Source organism: Emydura macquarii, unplaced genomic scaffold (genome assembly GCF_026122565.2).
Source record: "Emydura macquarii macquarii isolate MOO-44397 ecotype Brisbane River unplaced genomic scaffold, CSIRO-AGI_Emac_v2 contig_3108, whole genome shotgun sequence".
NCBI classification, from domain to species: Eukaryota; Metazoa; Chordata; order Testudines; family Chelidae; genus Emydura; species Emydura macquarii.
Window position 1 is genome coordinate 2,201,880 of NW_027133245.1, and position 20,435 is coordinate 2,222,314.

A 20,435-nucleotide genomic window follows, 5' to 3' on the forward strand; every position below is an offset into this window, starting at 1 on the left:
TCATGCTCTTCTAGACTGTTCAGCCAAGACTTATTCTGGAAGGACTATTTCTAGAGATGAAAAGGTAATTTAGTCTTCATGCTCAGTCAGTCTTTGGCCAATTTGTTGGGGACCAGAATGGCGTTGTCTGGTGCTATCATTTATAGGTGACAAAAAGCACACATGCGTTCCAGCAACTTGATACAGGTGTTCTGATGTGGAAATCTGTGCTTTAGAAACTGTATTGGTCTGCCAGATCTTTATTCATAGGTTCCATATCTGCTGTCAGTTAGTCGATACTATACTCTGTCACCACTGACCCGGATGACAGAGGAAATAGTGACCTAGAAGTGAACCAGTCAGTAGCCGGTTACCAATCTCTTGTGCTATCCATTCCCTAGAACCTTGCATAATAAGGACATTTGGACTTTTTGGGAGGAAGGAAGGGAGAGGGAAGAGGGACTGGTATCTGCTATCTCCACAACCATCAAACCCCCCTGCCACCTCCTCCCATCACTTGTTATACCACAGGAAGTTGCCGAGACCAAAAATGTAACATGGTGGAGAAAGGGACTGGACATTTGCATGGAGATCAGGAATAGCCACGGTTATCATAATTCATGGTAACAAAAATGTTGTGGAAGTGATATTAAACTTCATGCTTCAATATTTAAGCAATCTCTGTTAAAGATCAGGATATGCCCTAATGGAAGGGAGGGGAATTATTTGCCCCGAGTGCTTCAACCTTCCATTGAAGCATCTGGTATTAGCCAATTGTTGGAGAGAGGATATCAGACATAATGGACTTTGATCTGATCCAGTACAGAATTACTGTGTTTATTTCAGGACAGATCCACAGAGTAAAACTGGATGTTCCTTTGCTCAACATAAAATTTTACCACCACTACAAGAATTAAACAATGTATCATAAGCATATAAAATACTTTTGGCTATAACTATCTATTAGGTGTTTGTGTGGCAGGGCAGAATAGTACTGTTTCATGACAACTATTAATGAATTAACAAATCATTGTAGAATCAATCACCTGGGAAATCCCAGATGTGAGTAAAGTTTTGGTTTCCATCATTTTCATGTTGGTTTGAGAATTTAACAAATGCTCCAATTTGGTGTTCAGCCAAAAACCTTTCAGCTTTGTGTTGAGATACTTTATTAGCATTCAAAACAGAGACTTGTGTTAGAAGTAAAATATCTGCAACCCTTATCTGAAAATGGTGTCTTCTTTTATCATTTTGAATAGTTTTGTCAGTCTTGCTACGATACCATGACATCCAAAGGCAGGGTTTCTGTAAATTAAGTTTGAACACTTAAGTGAATCCGAATTTTGGATAGAGAATCTAATCAATTTAACTTTCCTAAGTGCTCATTACTAAAGTATCTAGGTTAACCAGGTAATTGAACATCATTTCCAAAAATACCTTTCATGGAGATGAGAGAACAGGACTGCAGAAGAATAGTCAGGAAGGCAAATAGCAGTCAGGGTACATAACAAAATGTTGGACCAACCCATGGGCTAGAGGATATCCTCACAACTGTTGGTTCACAATTATTAATTATTATTATTAAACATTTGTAAAAGCACCATAGATGTGCTTAGTACTGACAGAGAAATTAAAGCCACAATCACTGCCTCAAAGAGCTAACGGTTTAAAAAAAACAAAACAGTTTAATCACTCCAATCATCTTTGAGTATTACATTATTATATGAGAAATGCCATGAAAGATAGAGTAAGAGTAGTAAGATGCAGATCCTAGTTGGAAAATATAACATGACTCAAGGAAACGTTAGACTAGGTGAGGGGGAGGGAGGATGGAGGCTAGTAGAAATAAGGCCTAGATTGTCACTAGTCCTAATATGACCGCACAGGGAAGTAAGGACACATTCTTTCTCCCTCTCCCCCTCCTCAGTTGCTGAAGTGAGAAAAGAACTGCATAACCTGTATTTTCCACTGTAAGAAATTGGATGGGAACATGCTAAGAGTGGGCAGGGAGTGGATGGGCACTGGGCTGAGACCCTCCAGCCAGACACATGGCCAAATGAAACAGCCAGGCATAAGAAGCCTATATGTGGGGAAATATGTTATGCCCCCAAGGCTTACTTACCCCACAAAGCAAGGGGGAAAACCTGGGAGAAGCTGTTTCTCTGACATACAATACCTTTATGGGCGTTCCACTTGGCTGGGGCAACTCCATGCTGTCCTTTGCAGAACGCTGAGCCTAAAGGTTTAATTTTGCCCTAAAACAGCTGTCTTCCTTGTGTCACTTGAGATACATCACATCAGTTCCTTCTCTTTAAATGAGATTTTCTAAGGGTGGCACTATCATGACAGAAATTTCTTAAGGAATTGTGGGAAGAAATGGATTTTGAAGAAAAATTGAAAAGAAGAGGTACTAAGGTGCATAGCACAAGAGTGGAGAATGGTGCAGTGCCAGAAAAATTATTATTGTGCTGCATGGAAATTAGAGATCCATTGGAACTTTTCATAAAAATAAAGCTCTGACCCAGAGTCCTTGGCTAAAACATTCCTGTATGTATTGTAATACAGTATGATGTGCAATGGTTGGTGGCTAACCATCACCACAGATGTGGGTATATTTCAAGGCTGTTATATGCATTTTGTATAGTTTGTGCAGCATTTGGGATTCTTTGTGGAAGATGTGATATATAATCACAAGGAGACAGATTTTCATAAGAGCTCAGTTCCCAGTTAGGCACCTAAATGAAATGGCCAGATTATCAAAGGTGCTTGGAATATAGCAATTCCCAGCAAGAACAATTTGAAAATCATGTCACTTCTCTGAGGTGCCTATTTGGGAACTGAGCTCTCTAGATGCTATTGTCCAAGATTTCTTAATATTATTTCATTTTTAGGTAAGAAGATGAAAAGATCCCTTCTCATTCTAGTAATCTTCCAGGCACCACTATCACATATGAACTGAGTTACAACAAAACCAAGGATCTGATTCTCATTCTGTTTTGGTCATATTTTACACCCACTTTGCACAGGTATAAATGATTTCACAAGCAGAAAGTCCTGCTCCAAAATCTATTGATACTGAACTGGATCACGGAATATCACATGGATGGTGTGGTATATCAGTGAAGTGGAGCTTTCAATCTCTCACACAAAGGCAATAACAATTTAAGAAGAGAGAGCAGTTAAACCAAATTGCGGAAAGTTAGAAAATGTAACAGCTCTTCTTTTCTCAGGCTTTGTCAAGATACCATTCAAATTTAAGATTCATTGGTTGGATGCAACATTTCAATTTAACTTTCTCTCTGCACATTCACACAAAGTAATTGTGTATGTATGCAAAGTCCTAGCCATGAAGGACATGATCAGCTCTCACCCGCCTCTGTCCCAGGACTCTGGTGATGGATTTGGGTAAACTTGTCCTCCGCTGCTATGTTAAGCAGCATTCCATGCCATACCATTTCCAGTGCAAATACTCACATTTGTATTTTCTCAAACATTCTTTTTCCTAAGAGAAATTGTGAGAATCAAATTTAACCATTCAAATGTTTTCCTATAAAACAAAGAATAATGCATGAGCCAGGCTGGAGTAAATCCACTTTTCAATTCGAGCAGGTATAGAACATTTCTTACGGCATTCACCTGGTTCTTACATACAGGATCACTGAAATAGTTTGCTTTTTGCAGGACAGAACTGCATAGTATTTCACTGGAGACTGAGCTTACCTCCCCTTCCGTGGACTGCAAGTGCAGTTCTTTCCTACAGGTGGCCTTTAAATCTCCTGCAGCTGCACTAACTTGTACTCCCCTGGGAGCTTCCATTATCAATGACCTAGTTGGAGACTCAAGTCTGAAAAACAAAAGTATCCATTAATTAAAAAAAAAAAAAAACTCCAAAACCAATCTTCACATAAATAGCATGTGTTGATGACAATCCATTGTCAAGACAAAGAAAATGAAAAGTGAATTGTTGCATGAATTGTTCATTTATTATTCTTTGTGACTCCAACTCAAGAAAGCACCTAAGCATGCACTTAAGTCCATCACTGCTCAAGAAAGCACTTCCCTCAGCTGCTTAATTTTAAGCAATAGGATGTATGCACATGCTTGCTGTGTTGTGTAGAGATGCTTTCTTGAACTGAGGCCTAATTTAGTTGATAGTGCACAGACACTGAATTATTGTTTCTATAAATATGCTACCTTCTACTCTGATAATATGCCGAAAAGCAATGTCTAATCTGTGTATTCAATGTCAGATGTACATTTAAAGAAAATCTAAATGGAAATGTTTCCTTTGAGCTTTTTAATAGCAGTTTAAATTCCCTGGGACCTCTTCTTCCTTCATAATGTACAAATAACTCCTACTAATGGCACGGAGTTACTCACATGCTTGGGGATGAGGAGAGAGAGATTAGGCCCTCAGTCTGTATTATTCTGCTTTCTGCACACATTTCACCACTTTTTGCAAACTGCTAACTCACCTCTTCAACCCTGCAATAACTGCCATATTCTCTGTCTCATTTCTCAGTGCAATTCCACATTTCTCTTTTTGTCTGTCCACTAGTTTCCCCTTCTCTTTCCTCACACTCTCTTGCCCTTAAGATTCTGGACCACTGAAAGTTGAGGGGTGAGCTCTCTCTGGAGCGCTAGCTCACAATACTCCACTTTTCTCTGCTAAGTGTGAGTATTCTAGTGATGAGGATTTATGGTGATGGTGCTCACATGAATGGCTTAATAGGATAGGGTACTGCACTGGGATTCAAGAGATGTGGATATAATTCCTGGATCAGCCACAGACTAACTGTGTGACCTTGTTTAGAATGAGCAACCTTCACTTAATCTAACCAGGACCTCAGTTTTCCATCTGTAAACTGAATATAGTACTGCCCAACCTCACAGGGGTGTTATGAGGATGAAATCCATCAATAATCGTGATATAACCACGCGGGCCAGATCAGCACCTAGGTAGATAGCTGGGAGAAAAAAGACTCTACATTTCTTCCCATCAATTTGAACCCTGAGTAGTAGGTCATAATCATCCAGAATTATAACAAACTGCATTTATAAGGGGCAGAGGAAAGGAATAGTATGGTATAAAGGATTTGCCAGCTAAAGTCAACTGAAATAGCTATTAGTAGCATAGCAAATTGGATTTAGGTGTATTGTAATTAATTATTTATTTATTTCTAGCAGGGGTTGCAGACAGGAGATAGGAGAGGAGATAGGAGAGGTGGATTATCTTCCTGAAACCAAAATACCACATTACTTTACATTCGAGATAATGGAGATGAGATATGAGCTGCATGTCACTGAAATAGCATCTGTAAAATATTTCTGACTGCTGGGTGTCACTGACACTCAACAGGAATTAAGCTGAAAGCAATTATTTGGAAGTACAACACATGACTTAAATACATTGTTCATATAGGAAATGATCAGATATTCAGCATTTTAGATGCCTGTATTTTAAGGCAAATGAAAAACATGAACACATCTTCTGTTAAAGAAAGGGAGAGAGAGCTTTTTTGAAAACCTGTGTAACATTCTTTGTGCTGAATGATTTTGTTTCATGAAAAATGAAACAGCAGCTAGTCCTGATTATTAATTATGGTTATCACCAATGTAATGTCCATAAAGGAACAAAGACTGGGAAATGGAGGTAAAAGGGAAAAAACCTCTAAAGTAATGAAGGAAGCTTACAATATCAATTGTTAAAAAATGACAGTTAATGGGAATCTCTATAAGAATATGTTTTCTTTAAAAGGACCCACCCTTTGGGCTTGAAAAACATGACTGATCCTATAATTCTGGGGGTAATTATATTATTATTGCTATTATACAAAAGAGCAATTGAAAAAAAATCTTTAACTTTTGTATTCTGTAGGGGATTCTCTCTTGGTTTTATTTTTTTATTTGTTTGAATAGGTAGGTGCTAGTAAAAGATTTTGTGGTTACTTTCATCAGTGCAGAATGTACATATGCATTATGTTGTTATACAGATAAAGAGAAATCTCCGCTATGTAGTTGTATGTTCTATTTGTTTATCAGTTACATTCCAGACACAAAACTGTATATATAATATACATTTTGTAATGATCATCATAATTTTATTTTAGAGTTTTAACATGTCTCTTTTTGAGCATCATTTTGCATTCTCTTGCAGTAATCAGAAACAAATATAAATTGTTTTCATAGGAAATTTAGGCTACAGTTCTGCAATCTGATCCACAAAGATACAAATTTTGATCCGTGCAGATCCGTGCAACAGACAGTCTTTTACAAACGGTCAATCTGATACCAAAATGAGATACTTAATATTAAATTACTATTACAGAAATATACATATTATCCATTTAGATATTTTATTAATGTTGTAGGCTGGGATTTTTCAAAAGTGCTCAGCATGTTGGTCTAATTCAATTTTACTACTGTTTTCAAAGAGAACAGAGTTGGGCCAAGTTTTCATGTTTGTGAAATTACCACTCAGTATATTTCAATGCGTGTAATGTTATTTAGACATTTATTTTCCATAAACTGCATACCTCCTATGAGTTACCTTTATCATCTCTTAGTCAGGAGGATAAAACTGCCCTTTGTTATATGTATTATACTGAATGGATGACATTAACAATTCCACATTACTGCTGTCTTCAGAAAATCTAAACCACTATTGATTTTGCCTGGAAGTTTTCCAGTAGCAGGTATAGTGTTGCGTATGCTGATCTGTGGTGGGTAATGTCTTTCACAGCATTGTAATGTTTTCTATAGGATCACTAACAATTATTTGTAATAAACATGTCACAGTGCTGCTCAGAATTGTCTTCTCTAGTTTTAACATGATTAGTCATTTTCCACCAATTTTATGAAACTGGTAAGTGACTGATGGTTGTATGAATCTAAAAAATCTGAACAATGAATTCCTGAAGAAGCTATTAATATTGTTTTTTCTGTGCACAGTTGAAAGAAACTTGAGCATTTTCAGAAAATAAAATAATTTAAGCAGCTAACTGAAATTATTAATTTCACCAATCTGATGGATAGATGAATTGCTGGGATGATTTGCAGTATAATTTTTAAAAGCTAGCTACTAATAAAAATGATTTTTCCTTCCAATTTACAATTATGTCTATGTTTTTATTATTCTTTTACTTATTATACATCTGGAAAGAATCTTAGGGTCTATGTGACCTGAAACTATCAACTAGAAAAGTAAAAGTCTATATGTTCAGAGAGATTTTTTCCTCATTAAGTGTTGCCAGGAAATAGTGAGAAATTATTTTTTGACCAGAACCTTGCTGGAGAATAACACTTGTTTGTCTCAGTCCTATTTTTTAAAAGCTTTGATCTTTGCCATAAATCTATTTCAACATTCCATGTTATGATATTCATGTCTTTAAAAATGCCATAAATTAAATGGCAGTAAAGGTCTCTTCTGAGCACTGTACCAAATATCTTCTTTCCTTCAAATTTGCTAATGGCCTGTCAGAGAGACATTTACTTCTGTGAGTGAATCCCTAGTCACGTGATTTAATTTTTTCTACCCAAGACACCAAGCAGATATGACAGAGCAGAAATCTTTACACAAGCTCCGCCATTAGACAGACACTTTAATGTAGCAGGAAAGAGAAGTATGTTTTTAAAACAAAGATCTTTAATCAGAGAATTCCAGACAGAACAGCTGTCTAGACTAAACCAATCTCAGTATTTTTGTTCAAAGGTCAAATGACATGTGACACTAAGCTGAAATGACATATGAAACTTGCACTTACGATATTCCATTTTGTTGGATCTGAGAGGATTGGGGTTGATGGGCCACTAATTAGTTAATTGAATCACCCAGACACTGGGTATTGGGCAGCCAGCAGATAGATGATGTTACAGTCAATGTTACATTGAACCTTTCAGCCAGAGGGATCCTTGGGCACTATTACAAACAGATGATCTCTGCCCACTTCTGATGGGCTTCCCTTTTGGGGTGTAATGAGTCATCTGTCCATGGCAACAGCAACATTATACTTCAGCTACAAGGAGCACTTTAGGAAGGCATAATTGAATTACTCACATCTGATTTTGGCTAAGAAAGCCAAATGATGTTTAAGGGGGCAGGACCTGAGCTTTTCCATCTCATGCACTTTCAAGGTAGCCTGAGCTGAAAAAAAATTGTTAGGGGTGCTTGTTTTGCTTCATTGTTCCTCCTCCTGCTCTGCTCAGAAAACATACTGGCCCTGATTCAGAGTGAGCTAATTGTGGCTTCATAATCATAAACCACTCAATGGAAGATAGAGCACTAGAGAGCCTAATCTAACTTGTCTATTTGAGTTTATCCTAGTGGAGGATCAGGCATAGGGAAACTCTGCTCCACCCTAATCCCTTGCACTTCTGCCTCATTGCCAGGCCACCACTTACATGTCTCCTTCCTCCACCTGACACGGAGTTGGGAGGGCAGCTGGTATAGGGTTACATCAGCTGGCTTTATGCGTTGGCAGAGATTCTCCCTACACAGAGAGAATTCTCCTGTGGGAATCTGATTGACTTAAGTTTGCTTTGTGCCTCTAAGGCAGAGAATCCAGCCCACAACATTCAGTAGAACAACCAAAGCAGATTTTAGTCTGTGTAGATAGGGCCTCTAATCTCTCTTCCCAGGCTGTCTCTGGAGTCCTTTCACTCTAGCATGTACAAGTATCGAGAAAGACTTAAAGTACTTTAGGCTAAGACTCATAAAAAGGAATTGGGGCATTTACAAATGTGCTGCTAGCCAGAAAACATACACGAAAAAGGGCATCAATTTCCCTCTTGTCTAGATTATCTCTTTCAAATTGGCCTGAGTGCAAAGACTCCCAAGATGAAAGCATTTCCAAGAGTTCAATCCCTTTATCTGGGAGTCTCACCAACATGTCTTGTTTGCTTTTTCAGTTAGCATTATTTTATGGACTTCTATACTACTACAAGAATAAAGATCCACCAACACACAAAAAAAGAAAAATCCATGCGGTCTTTTAGGTACCCGTTATGAGGATTTTGGCATATTGATATAAGTGTGCCACCCATGCGAGGTACCCACTGGTGCTTGTGGACACTACAATTGTCGTAGGTTGGCAGCAGAATCCACAACTCAATAACGATCTAAAAAAGTGCCAGACAAATATTCAGTGACTGGATAAATTGTTCACCATGTTCTCTCAGCGGGAGCAAATGAATGTAGCCGATCAGATCCAAACCCTATTTTAGTGTCACAGATGGAAGATTGAAATAAGACATTTGGCTGAGCACAGTTACATATTTTCCAATGTGACATGCTGGCATTGAGAAAGCAGTCTTGCATATGTTCTACATCCTAGTTTACAGTGACAATGTCATGGATTATGACAGAGAATCATTAAGAAAACAAAAAGTGGAAAGCAAGGAAAGGGAATGGAAGTAAAGGACAAAGGAACAGTGAGATATGAGAACTTCAGGGGGAATGCAGACAAATGTTAATGCCACTGTGGTCATATTCAACACTGATTTACACCCCTTATTCAATCTCTTTGAATTCAATGGGACTGTCAGTTAGCACAGAGTTTGGCCATCTGTCTTTTGAGAGCAATATACATCAGATAGCAAAGTGATTTCCCAATTAAATGGCAAATCCTGACCTTGTCATCTCAACTGTGGAACAAACTCTGGCAGCAGCGCTTGTGTGGTTCTGCTGGAGGTGGGCTAGGGAAGGAGGGGCTAATGCAGAGGGGAATTTCTCTAGAACTGGGGTTGCAAGAGCAGAGTGAGGACCTCTTCCCTCTGTAGGAAAAGATGTCTAAGGGCTTTAAAGAGCATATCTGTGGCCCATTCCCCACTCATTCCCCTAACCCTTCCCCCCAATCTATGTCAAGCCAGGGAGAATCCCTTTCAAGAGATGGGAGAAACAGTAGATGGGGCAGTTAGCAAAGGGCCTAGGAATTAGCACATGTGCCCTTTCCCACTGTCCTAGAGAAACTGTCAGCCTTCCAGGAAGAGTATCCCCCCTTCCATAAAAGACACAGTTGACGGGGAGGACAGGGAAAGTCAGTATCTGTGCTTTCCCACAAGAAAAATATGTAGAAGACCTGAGATGTGGGGCTCAGTGGGAGAGCACCCATATCACTTAAAGATGGCAGAGAAATATCGCAGAGAGCTCAGTGCATGAGTTACAGCCCTGCTCTGCCCACTGTTGCTGGGAAGCTGCATGCTACATATTCTCTACTCCTCATTCTGTGTCTCTTTGATCTGCAACATGGTGGGAGGGGAGAAAAGGGTATGGCCCCACCCAGGCCTCTCCGAACAGGTAATTCACCTATTCACACCTGGAATGGGGACAGAGGCTGTCTCCCTTATCTCCAGGCAGGACAGCAAAGGGCAGCAGTGCTGGGGTGTGCCTTACAACTATGCCTTGTTTCTTTTTGCTCTGGAAGGATGTTCTATATTAGTCCCACCCAAGGTGCCACCAGTTCTTTGATGTGGGAGTCCTTACTGCTTTCAAGCAGAAGCAGCAATCTCTCCCTTTTCTTACAGCAGAAACTTTCACCCGATCAGGCCCCACCCCTGTTGCTGATGCCGGAGTCTATCTGGGTAGGGTCAGCTGAGGTCCCTAAGCGTCCAAAAGTCACCCTATATAATGAGAAATACCTAGACCTCACTTTTATCAACTGTGACACTGTTAGGTAGAAGTGCACTTTAATTCTGATAAATAACAAGACGCTAAAAAGGAAATGACTGGAGTTAGTATAAAGGAGCACAAATTATGTCAAAAGAGAGGAACAAAATACATTACAGGGCACTAATCAACACTGACAAGCAGAGATGTTGACTCTGCGCAAACCATGGCTCACCCCAGAACTTGCATTCATTCATGAGCTTGTTTCACATAAATATATATTTTTTAATCATTATTATTATCATGATATGGTAATTTATGGCCCCAAGTACTTTGACTGTGGGAGTCAGGGTGCTTGATAATTAAAATGATTATTTTCACTTTATTCCCATTATTTATGCTGCTATGTATCATATTCATTATAGGTGAATACATACACACATTTTTAAAATTTATGCAAAACTTTATTGAAAAAAATGTATTGAAAAAACTTTTCTTGATTTATTTAATCTAGTACATTGCATTAAAGGTCAATTTTCCTGGACCTTGTTAGACACCAGTTTAAAATCTGTGTATGAAATTTAAAATAAGTGTTTTTAACCACTGGAAAGCAGTAACTCCAGGATCAAATCAATGCTGTTATTGGAATTCAAAGGGAAATAAATATACATCTACACGTAGGACTCAAGGAGGTCTAATTCTATGCATCAATCATCAGCTGTATTTTAACGGCTGAAATCTGTTCTCAGATGAACACATGCAACTCCCTTTGACTTCAGTGGGAGCCTGACACATACATTCAAGGGCAAAATCTGGTACTAGGTGTTGTGATCTCATCAAGAGAACGAAGTGGATGCCCTATAGAAATAGTGGTACAGCTTCCTAAAAAACAGTAAAGATGAATTTCTGACCTATACTTTCCACATTCAACTTTACAGGTCATTAACAATACCTTTAAATAAAGATGAATCCTTTGTGACTCAGTATCAAGACAATAAGGCAGTCACTGTACCTTTTGCTGTTATGCACACTTTCATATCTAACCAATATCATTGACTGTAGGACAAGTCATTGTCACCTTTATAGTTCCTAAAGCTCTCATTAACCCAGAAATCAACTCACTGGACTAAAAGCTGAATACTAATTGCACTGCACACTCCATTACTTCAGTACAGTAGGCCTGAATTATCATAGTAACTGAATACTTGAATATTAATAGACCTACACAGGTGGGGAGGAAAATTACTTCTTCAAAGGCCAAGTGGTGGGATCCCTTCTGAGAACCACAAAGAAAGTTAGAGGGGAAAGAGAGAGAAATAAAATGGAATTGGAGAGGCTCTGGAAATATCATTAACTTTATTTATTGCAAGGGCTAGAGAAATAGTGAAGAGGCAACAAGGAAATCTCGAGAGGTGTTAGAGAGAGAAACAGCATTGAATAAACAACATCCATCAAGTTTAACAAAACTTCAGGAATGACCAGGAGGTTTGAGGAAGGTTAAAGATGTTCAGTGTATGAATATGTAGATTATAGAGTCGAGGAGGGCATCCCCAGGATGTCTAAGGATTAATCAGAATATAGGAAAATAACCCAAAAGACGAGGAAGCATAAAAACAAAATAAAACCTGGAACATTGGAAGAGGATGGAACAACCAAGAAAGTTAAGTGAATGTTGAGCATTTTAAAGGGTGAAGCTAAGATTTAACATTAATAGAGCAAATAAGACAGCTAGTAATATGGAATTTAAATTTACAAAAGAAACTTATTTACATTAGCTTTGTTTTATAATAGCTGTGGGGGTGGAGAATAGGCAGGGGGGAAATAAAAGCCTTTAAATGTTTTTCACTCTGTAGGTCAGTTATGGATCATTTACTCAAGAAAGTCTGGCAACTGCTTGCTAGTTTTTAAAAACCTTTCTCAATGTATTATCATACAAAAAAGGTTTTTTTCCTTTTTGCTTTTGTACTTGAAAATCTCATCATTACAACATTCTGTATTGACCACCTAAGGTTTAGTAGGAATTAAATGAAAATGTGACAGTAGAATGACTCAGTATGCTTATTTGCACAAAGCTAACACATCCAAAGTGATAAAAAAATCAGCCTTTCTGGTTTACAACAGACATGAGAAAATGAAAACATTACCTTGCCAAGTGTCCATAGTAGTAAAACATGAAACAGAACAAGAGTTTTTAGAAAATATTTTGTGTTTTTAACTGAGGGAGGAGAAGGCTGGCTGCAAGGGGTATGGGTGTTTCTTGAATTCTTTACAGGGATATCACAGGTAATCTAGCTCAGGAAAATCAACAGCAGAAAGCTTTTTTTCATCCCTTGTGTGACAGCCACCAAGTTGGCTGATACACTGGGGAATGAAAAGGAGATTTTCAGAGCTAAAAAGCATAAGCTTTTATAGCTTAAGCAAAAGCTCTCAATCCAGGGGTCTAGCAGTTTCATATCCTACAGCTGAGTAGAGGATGGAAATTCTGTTTTGCAAAGGATTTCAAGATTTTGAAATCTAGCTTTGTTCCCAACTGGAGTAAAAAACCAAACATTTCAAAATTCTCTGTAAAATAAATTTTTAAAAAGTTGAAAATAAATTGAAATGTTTCATTCATATGAAAAGTGGAAACTAGGTCAAATTAAAAAAAATGAACATAAAAACTCCATAAGCATGTAGGGACAAAATTAGAATGGCCAAGGCACAAAATGAGGTTAAACTAGCTAGGGACATAAAATGTAACATGAAAACATTTTACAAATACATTATGCAAAAGGAAAACCAAGGACAGGGCAAGCTGTTAGTCAATGATGAGGGAATGCCAACAACAAAGAATGCAGCAATGGCTGCAGTGTTAAATGCCTTTTTTACTTCAGTTTTCACCGAAAAGGTTAGCGGTGATTGGACGACTAACACAGTGAATATCACTGTAAATATAGTAGAAACTGAGGCTAAAATAGGGAAAACAAGTTAAGAATTATTTAGAGCTTCTCGTAAGCAAACTAGAGAAATATCACCTAGACAAGCCAACTAAAACATTGTTATCAATGGTTCACAGTCAAGCTGGAAGGACATATATTGAGTGGAGTCCCACAGGGATTTGACCTGGGTCCAGCTTGCATTCAGTACCTTCAAAAATGATTGGATAATGGCATAGAGAGAGTACACTTATAAAGTTTATGGATGATTCCAAGCTAGGAGGGGTTGCAAGCACTTTGGAGAACAGGATTAGAATTCAAAATTACCTTGACAAATTGGAGAAATGGTCTGAAATAAATAGCATAAAATTCAATATGGACAAATGTAAAATGCTACACTTGGGAAGGAACAATCAATTGCACAAATACAAATTGTGAAATGACAGCCTAGGAAGGAGTACCACAGAAAAAGAGCTGAGAGTTATAGTGGATCACAAATTAAATATGAGTCAATAATGCAATCCTGGTGAAAAAAATCAAACATCAATCTGAGATGTATTAGGAGGAGTGTTGTAAACAAGACATGAGAAGTAATTCTTTCACTCTACTCAAAACTGTTAAAGCCTCAACTGGAGTACTGTGTCCAGTTCTGGGCACCACACTTCAGGAAAGAGGTAGACAAATTGGAGAATGACCAGAGGACAGCAACAAAAATTGTTAAAGTTCTAGAAAACAGGATCTATTGAGAAAAGATTGAAAAAATTGGGTTTATTTAGTCTGGAAAAGAGAACGGAAACAGTCTTCAAGTACACAAAATGTTATAAAGAGGAGGATGATTAATTGTTCTCCTTATGCACTGAGGACAGGGTAAGAATAAATGGGCTTACATTGCAGCAAGGGAGATTTAGGTTAGACAGTAGGTAAAATTTCCTATTTGTAAGGGTAGTTAAGCATTGGAACAAATTACCTAGGAAAGTTGTGGAATCTCTATTCTTAGAGGGTTTAGGAACAGGTTAGAAAAAAAAACTATCAGGGATAGTCTAGATAATATTTAGTCTTGCCTCACTGCAGAGGACTGGACTGCTGAGATGTCCCATGCAGTCCTACATTTCTGTGATTTTATTTTTCTATTATTTTGATTTTGACTTTTTATTTTATATTCTTTTTTAAACTAGAATATAATATGAATTTAAAAATTTTGTAAGTAATTTCAAAACAATAAATCAAAATGTTTCATTTTGAAACATTGAAATCGAACATTTTGACACTATTGGAACTTCTTGTCCCATTTTTTCCTCCAAAACAAAATTTCAGGGAAATTAACACAATTTCACAAAGCATATCAATTTTGACAGAACTGCAATCTCTCACAAAAAATGGTTCTGTTGAAGCTTTTCCAGCCTGCTCTGTCATCAGGCATAGAGGGGAAGTGTAACAGACTCTTCCTCAGTTGGTTACTCTGCCATTCAACTCAAACTTCTTATTTTTAAAAACAAGATTCAGGAAAGATTTAGTAAGTCAATTCATTTTCAGTTACCTTCTTATGACAGGTACCATCTTTAGCAGAGACCAGACATTTCTTTCTATCTTTTGGCAGCAGACCATGCCACCTGGGACGAGCCAAATTACCCTTTCTTCCTTTTAGACAGTGAATTCTATCTTCAGAGCCACTGAAGATAGAACAAAACTAGTGAGACAAGGAAAATAATCATTTCCCTTTATTCTGTACTGGTTAGACTACAGATGGAATACTTTGCATAAATATGGGCATTACAGAATAGAAATGATATAGAGAAAATTGAGAGATTGCAAAGGAGAGTAACTAGAATGATAAAGTGTTTAAAGCAAAACGTAATGCAAAGAAAGATTAAGGAAAATAAAAGGGAATTAAATAAAAAAGCCTCTTACATCAATGCAACATTAAGCCTGCACAGTTAAAATCACAAAAACACAGGAAATGCAAATATTAAGGTTTCAGTAGCAATACTGACTCAACTGCACTGCACGTCCTTGATAATGCAAGTTTTATGATATACACATTTAAACAGAAGAACATGATCAAAACAGGTTACACCAAGGTGATGCAGCAAATTAGTGTTTCTCTTGGCACCCAAGCTTTGCATTTCTTGATTTTTGGTGATTTTACTAATTAAGTTAAAATGTTGCATCACATTTTTAAAATGTAATATCCTTGTTTTTAAAAGAAAAAGAAAAACCTTAAATAATAATAGCCTAAATAATGTTGGCCTTTAAATGATTGTAACTACTAGACTTTGAAGTTCATACTTCTCTGTATTGTTGCTATTATTTGGTTGGAGACAGCTTTCTGAAATGCTAGATTGTTAGGACAACATAATCGTTCTTTATATTGTGATGGCTCTAACTTTACAATAGAACAATTTTTTTTTAAATAAAAGCTTCTAAACTAAGCAAAAATTGGAGGGACAAACATAAGACTATAGGATTTCGGGGTGGAGGTGGTGGTGTTTTTGCACCCATGATTTCTTCCTGAGGTTAATACAGGTTTTTTTTTTTTGGTTTTTTTTTTTGAGAATTTAGCTCTTTTTCCCCAATGTAGGCTTGATCTTGTGAGATGCTGTGCACTCAGGTTCTGGTCTAAGAAAATACTCAAGCATGTCCTTTACTCAACCAAAGGACTAGTCCCAGTGAAGTCAATGGGAATATTCACTTGCTTGAAGTTAAGCATGTGCTTAAATACTTTGTTGGATTGGAACCAAAGTGTTCGGTACCTTGAATAGTTGAGCCTTGAGACACAACAACAAGAGAGCAGCAGCCAATGTCTCAAAACTCCTTGTCAGGCCAGAGAGGAGAATCATGAAGTGCAGTGACCTTAAGTAGAGTGTGGGGTTTCAATTGGCTCTGCTAACAGGTTTACTTAACTGTCACTGAGCATGCTCAGAAGTGACTTTTCAATACCTTAGAACATTAGTGTTTAAGTGAGGACAATGTGCATGCTGATTTCATGCTTCAGCTGTTTCCAGGGGCGTGCACAGAAATTTAAATTTGACCCCTTTTGTAGGGGCACCTTCTGTGCCTCCCCCACCAAAGTGTTCGGTACCTTGAACAGTTGAGCCTTGCTCTCAGCTCCCCACCCTGCCAGCCAGAGCTCGCTCTTCCCTCCTCCCTGGGGCCGCAGAAGTTTTGTGCCCCTGACTATTACTGGGAGGGCGGGGGTGCCTCGGCTTGCCCCCACTTCTGCACACCCCTGAATGTTTCTCTTAAAGCCCTGTAACAAAAGAATAGGATTCTTTTTTAACATTTGCAAAAGTATATATATATATATATATATATATATTTTTTTTTTTTCACACTTTGGTCATTTAAAACAGCAGAAAGGATTTGGGCCATATTTTTCAAGGAATAGTCACTTCTAGGCTTAGACTAAGGGTCCTAAATATTAATTCAAGAGATGAATGTTTTTGAAAGATGCAAGCATAAAAAAACAGAGGCATATAATGGAAGCTATTTGTCAATCTTAAATAAGGCCAGAACTAACAGGTACCTGTCATACTAATCAGGGAAAATTGAGTGTACAGGGGAATATGGTTAGGGTATGCGCACACACACAGAGCCCTCTGTATGTATAAAGAAAAGAAAAAAGTTATTCTCACCAATTAGAGATAGGACTAGAAAAACGGATTTTGTAACAACACAAGAACATTTCAAATACTGAATATCTGTATGTGAGATCAACTTGGGAATGGAAACAATTTGTGAAAAAAATCAGAGAATGACAAAGTCACTAGACTCCTTTGATCAGGGCTTGAGAGTCTGGCAATAGTTTATAGCCATTAAAGTCCTACCAAAAAAAGGGGGGGGGGGGAATTTAAAAAAAGCAAGGGCTTGGAATGTCTCATGCTACTGCATCTTTTCCCTTGTGTAGAAGATTGGTTTGTTAGCTTTTCCTGGGTGAAGTGTATGGACAGAGGATCACTACTCTTCTGCCAACTTCAGCCTAGCTTTTCTCAGCCTTGATCATTTTAATGACAAAACTCCTGTGTGACCACTTCTCTGGCCTCAGGCTTTTACCGAAAGGACACACTGCTCTGATAGCATGCTACCTCCCGCAATCTTTTAAAAAATGGCTCTTAGAGATGTCATGTGGTTGTAGCATTGTGGAACACACAAAACCGTTGTGCAGGATTTGTCTATCTTCAATACTAATCAGAGTCAAAATGGGATCCTATGAATTTTATCTAGTCCTTGCTGCTTGATCAATTTCCATCTCATTATGCCCAGCAATAGCTTTCAGGATTAGCTAATAGTCAATGGTATACTAGCCTTGACGTAGAAGAAAAAAAGCTATTAAATTTGATCTTCTAGGTCTCCCCAGAGGTAGGAAACAACAACAAAGTAATTTACCCCCCTTATTAAAAAGGTGATTCAGGGCATAGCTATCAGCATATAACCAGTGGCTGCCTCTTTTGTGCATAGATATTACCCATTAGTGCACCGGGTTTTAATGCATTATTATCATTAAAGCCAATATTTTGGGGGCTGTAATCTTGGCAGTTTAGTTTTCTCAACACCATTCTTGTGAAAAAATGTATCAATGAAAATCTGGAGATTTAATTATTAAAATGTAATTCATCTGACTCATTCTAAAGCACAATTCTTTTATTCTGCATGTTTCAGCTAATGAAAGTCAGATTCAATTAGTTTTTGGGCAATGGACTTGATCTAAGGAGGTTTATCAGCTTTCAGAAAGGATTGTAGGAAAACATTTTTTGCTAGCAAAAGCTGGCTGGTTAGATTTGAAAAAAATGTTAGGAAAAACACAGAAGAGGGGACAAATATGCAGTTGTTTTAAAGCTGCAGTGTGTATGATTTTTAAAAGGAATATTTTAATGTTAGAAATAGCAATGTTAGAGCAAATGTTAGAGATAGGGAAAGCCTAAACACCCCTATATGCTGGGGGGCATGACAGTGTTTTGCGTGTGAACCAAGCTCCATATCTGAATTCTGCAACCAGCCCCTTTCTTTGTGTATAATGAGCTTAGTCAAATTCTCATATTTGAAAAACCCTGAACTTTATAGGTGTCAAACTGTTGGTCCACATCCAAATTCTGTATTTAGAAAATAAGAACAGCTATTCGGGTCAACCCAATATCCTGTCTTCTGTCTTATTGCTTATGCCAGTGTAACCACTGCAATTAATGTTGACCCTTTTTAAAATAACATCAGAAGGACTCAGTAAGTGCAGCTGACTTTCCACTGCCCCATCCTGACCATATTTACAATTTTCCCAAACTCCAAGAGAAACACTTCAGCAAAAATCCACAGAATATATAAAACTGTAAATTGTAGTCTCTGGAAGACTGGCAGCAGGGCCTATTAAATCTTAAAGCCCCTGGTGATGATCATTCAGGAAGCCCAAGAGATTTCTGGTGATAGGCTGGGTTGAGAATGATTGACTGAATGATGTGCATTTTCTTTTACCGTAATTTGGTTATTTTTTAAACACAACGTTTAAAGTTAGCACAACAAGCCTTTGCCCCTTGTACATAAGCCATATGCAAAGCTTAAAGTTTTAAAAACCAGCCATTTTGGAATTATTTGAGTTTATAAAAAAGTTCAAGGGTTGGGATTTTCAGAGGCCTAAGGATTTTGAATTCCTAGATCCTTTTCACCTTTGAAAATATCAGTCAAAAGCATTATTATTCATACTTGTCAACATCAAAATGGCTGAAGAGATTTTGTATGAATCCTTCCAGAAAGGTTCATTTTCAGATTGAGACCAAACCTGAGAAATCACTGTCCAAAGTATTATCATTATGATTTTAGAAAGGTTTAGATGACTTGAGAGGTTTCACATGCAATAACTCTGAACCCTAATTAATACATAGCAGTGACCATTTAGGGGTAGCTAGCAGAGCATAATTCATATCTAATAAATGAAGAAAAGAATAATTGTATGATAAATTAATGCTGTTTTCCTGAAAAGTTATGTGTAAAATAAGAGTCATTTCAGTTTCATAAATGTCTTATTTGAAAATGAATGGTGCTGAATCATCCTTCTATGAGTTCTCGCTAATTATATCTGATTTTAGAAGAAGAGGGGAAGGCTAGGTGAAGAAAGTTGGGGAATTCCCATTAATTGCAGCACGTGAGAACAAATAACTTGGGGGAACGGTTGGTTTGGCAAATATTCAGTGGGAGAGAGAAGCACAGAAAAGAGTAATGCCAAAAGAGAACTAAGATTGATAGTAGATTGCAATTTAGATGTGAGTTTGCAATGGGAGGTGGTGGCAAATAAAGGATAATGCAATTTGCATACACAGAGGCATCAGGAAGATTATAGCCATACACAAATGGACCCTTAAGATCACATCTAGAATACTGTATGCATAAAGAGCTGACAAAATACATCTGCTTCTGTCCATCATATTCTTTATGGTGTCAAAAGTATCACTTCTCCCTCAGATCAGACTGTTGCTGCTGCTTGTATCTCTTTAAAGCAACAGCTACTTGTTGTGTTTTCTATTCAATCTAAATTGCGCTCTTCCCTGTTAGTAATCCTGTCACCTAGTTACTGTTGACAACTGCTCTTAACAACAGACAACAGCCCTTGGCAGAGTAAGGGAGGAGGGAAAAGAGAGTTGAACCCTCTGGAAGCCCCCAAAGCCTTACTTTATGTTTAAAATGTTCTGTTTAAATGGTCAAATTGGTCAGACCCTTCATTTTTCTGTGAGAGAGAGAGAAAAAATATAAAGGCCCCAGTGCTGCAATCTGTATGCCTCCCTGTTAGTTTGATGGTTCTTTAAAATGCATAGAGGGGGCTTCATCTAACTTCCTTCTGGAAGTCAGTGAACAGTTGAGCACTGTAAATGCTGCTAGGCAGGATAATGAGAAGGGTTTATAATTTGCAGAAAACCTGGAAGAGTTGCAGTAAACTCTGATGTAAGTACAGCTAGGAA

General features: G+C 37.7%; 1 protein-coding gene across 6 annotated transcripts in view; it reads right to left on the minus strand.

Moving 5' to 3' along the window:
• Positions 1-20,435, minus strand: part of SGCZ (sarcoglycan zeta) — a 764,963-nt gene that overhangs the window by 14,736 nt on the left and 729,792 nt on the right. For all 6 annotated transcript variants that reach the window (XM_067530568.1, XM_067530570.1, XM_067530571.1 and 3 more), the window contains one exon: positions 3,700-3,823. In XM_067530568.1, coding sequence (XP_067386669.1) covers positions 3,700-3,823 — 124 coding nt within the window. The remainder of the gene's footprint in view (positions 1-3,699; positions 3,824-20,435) is intronic.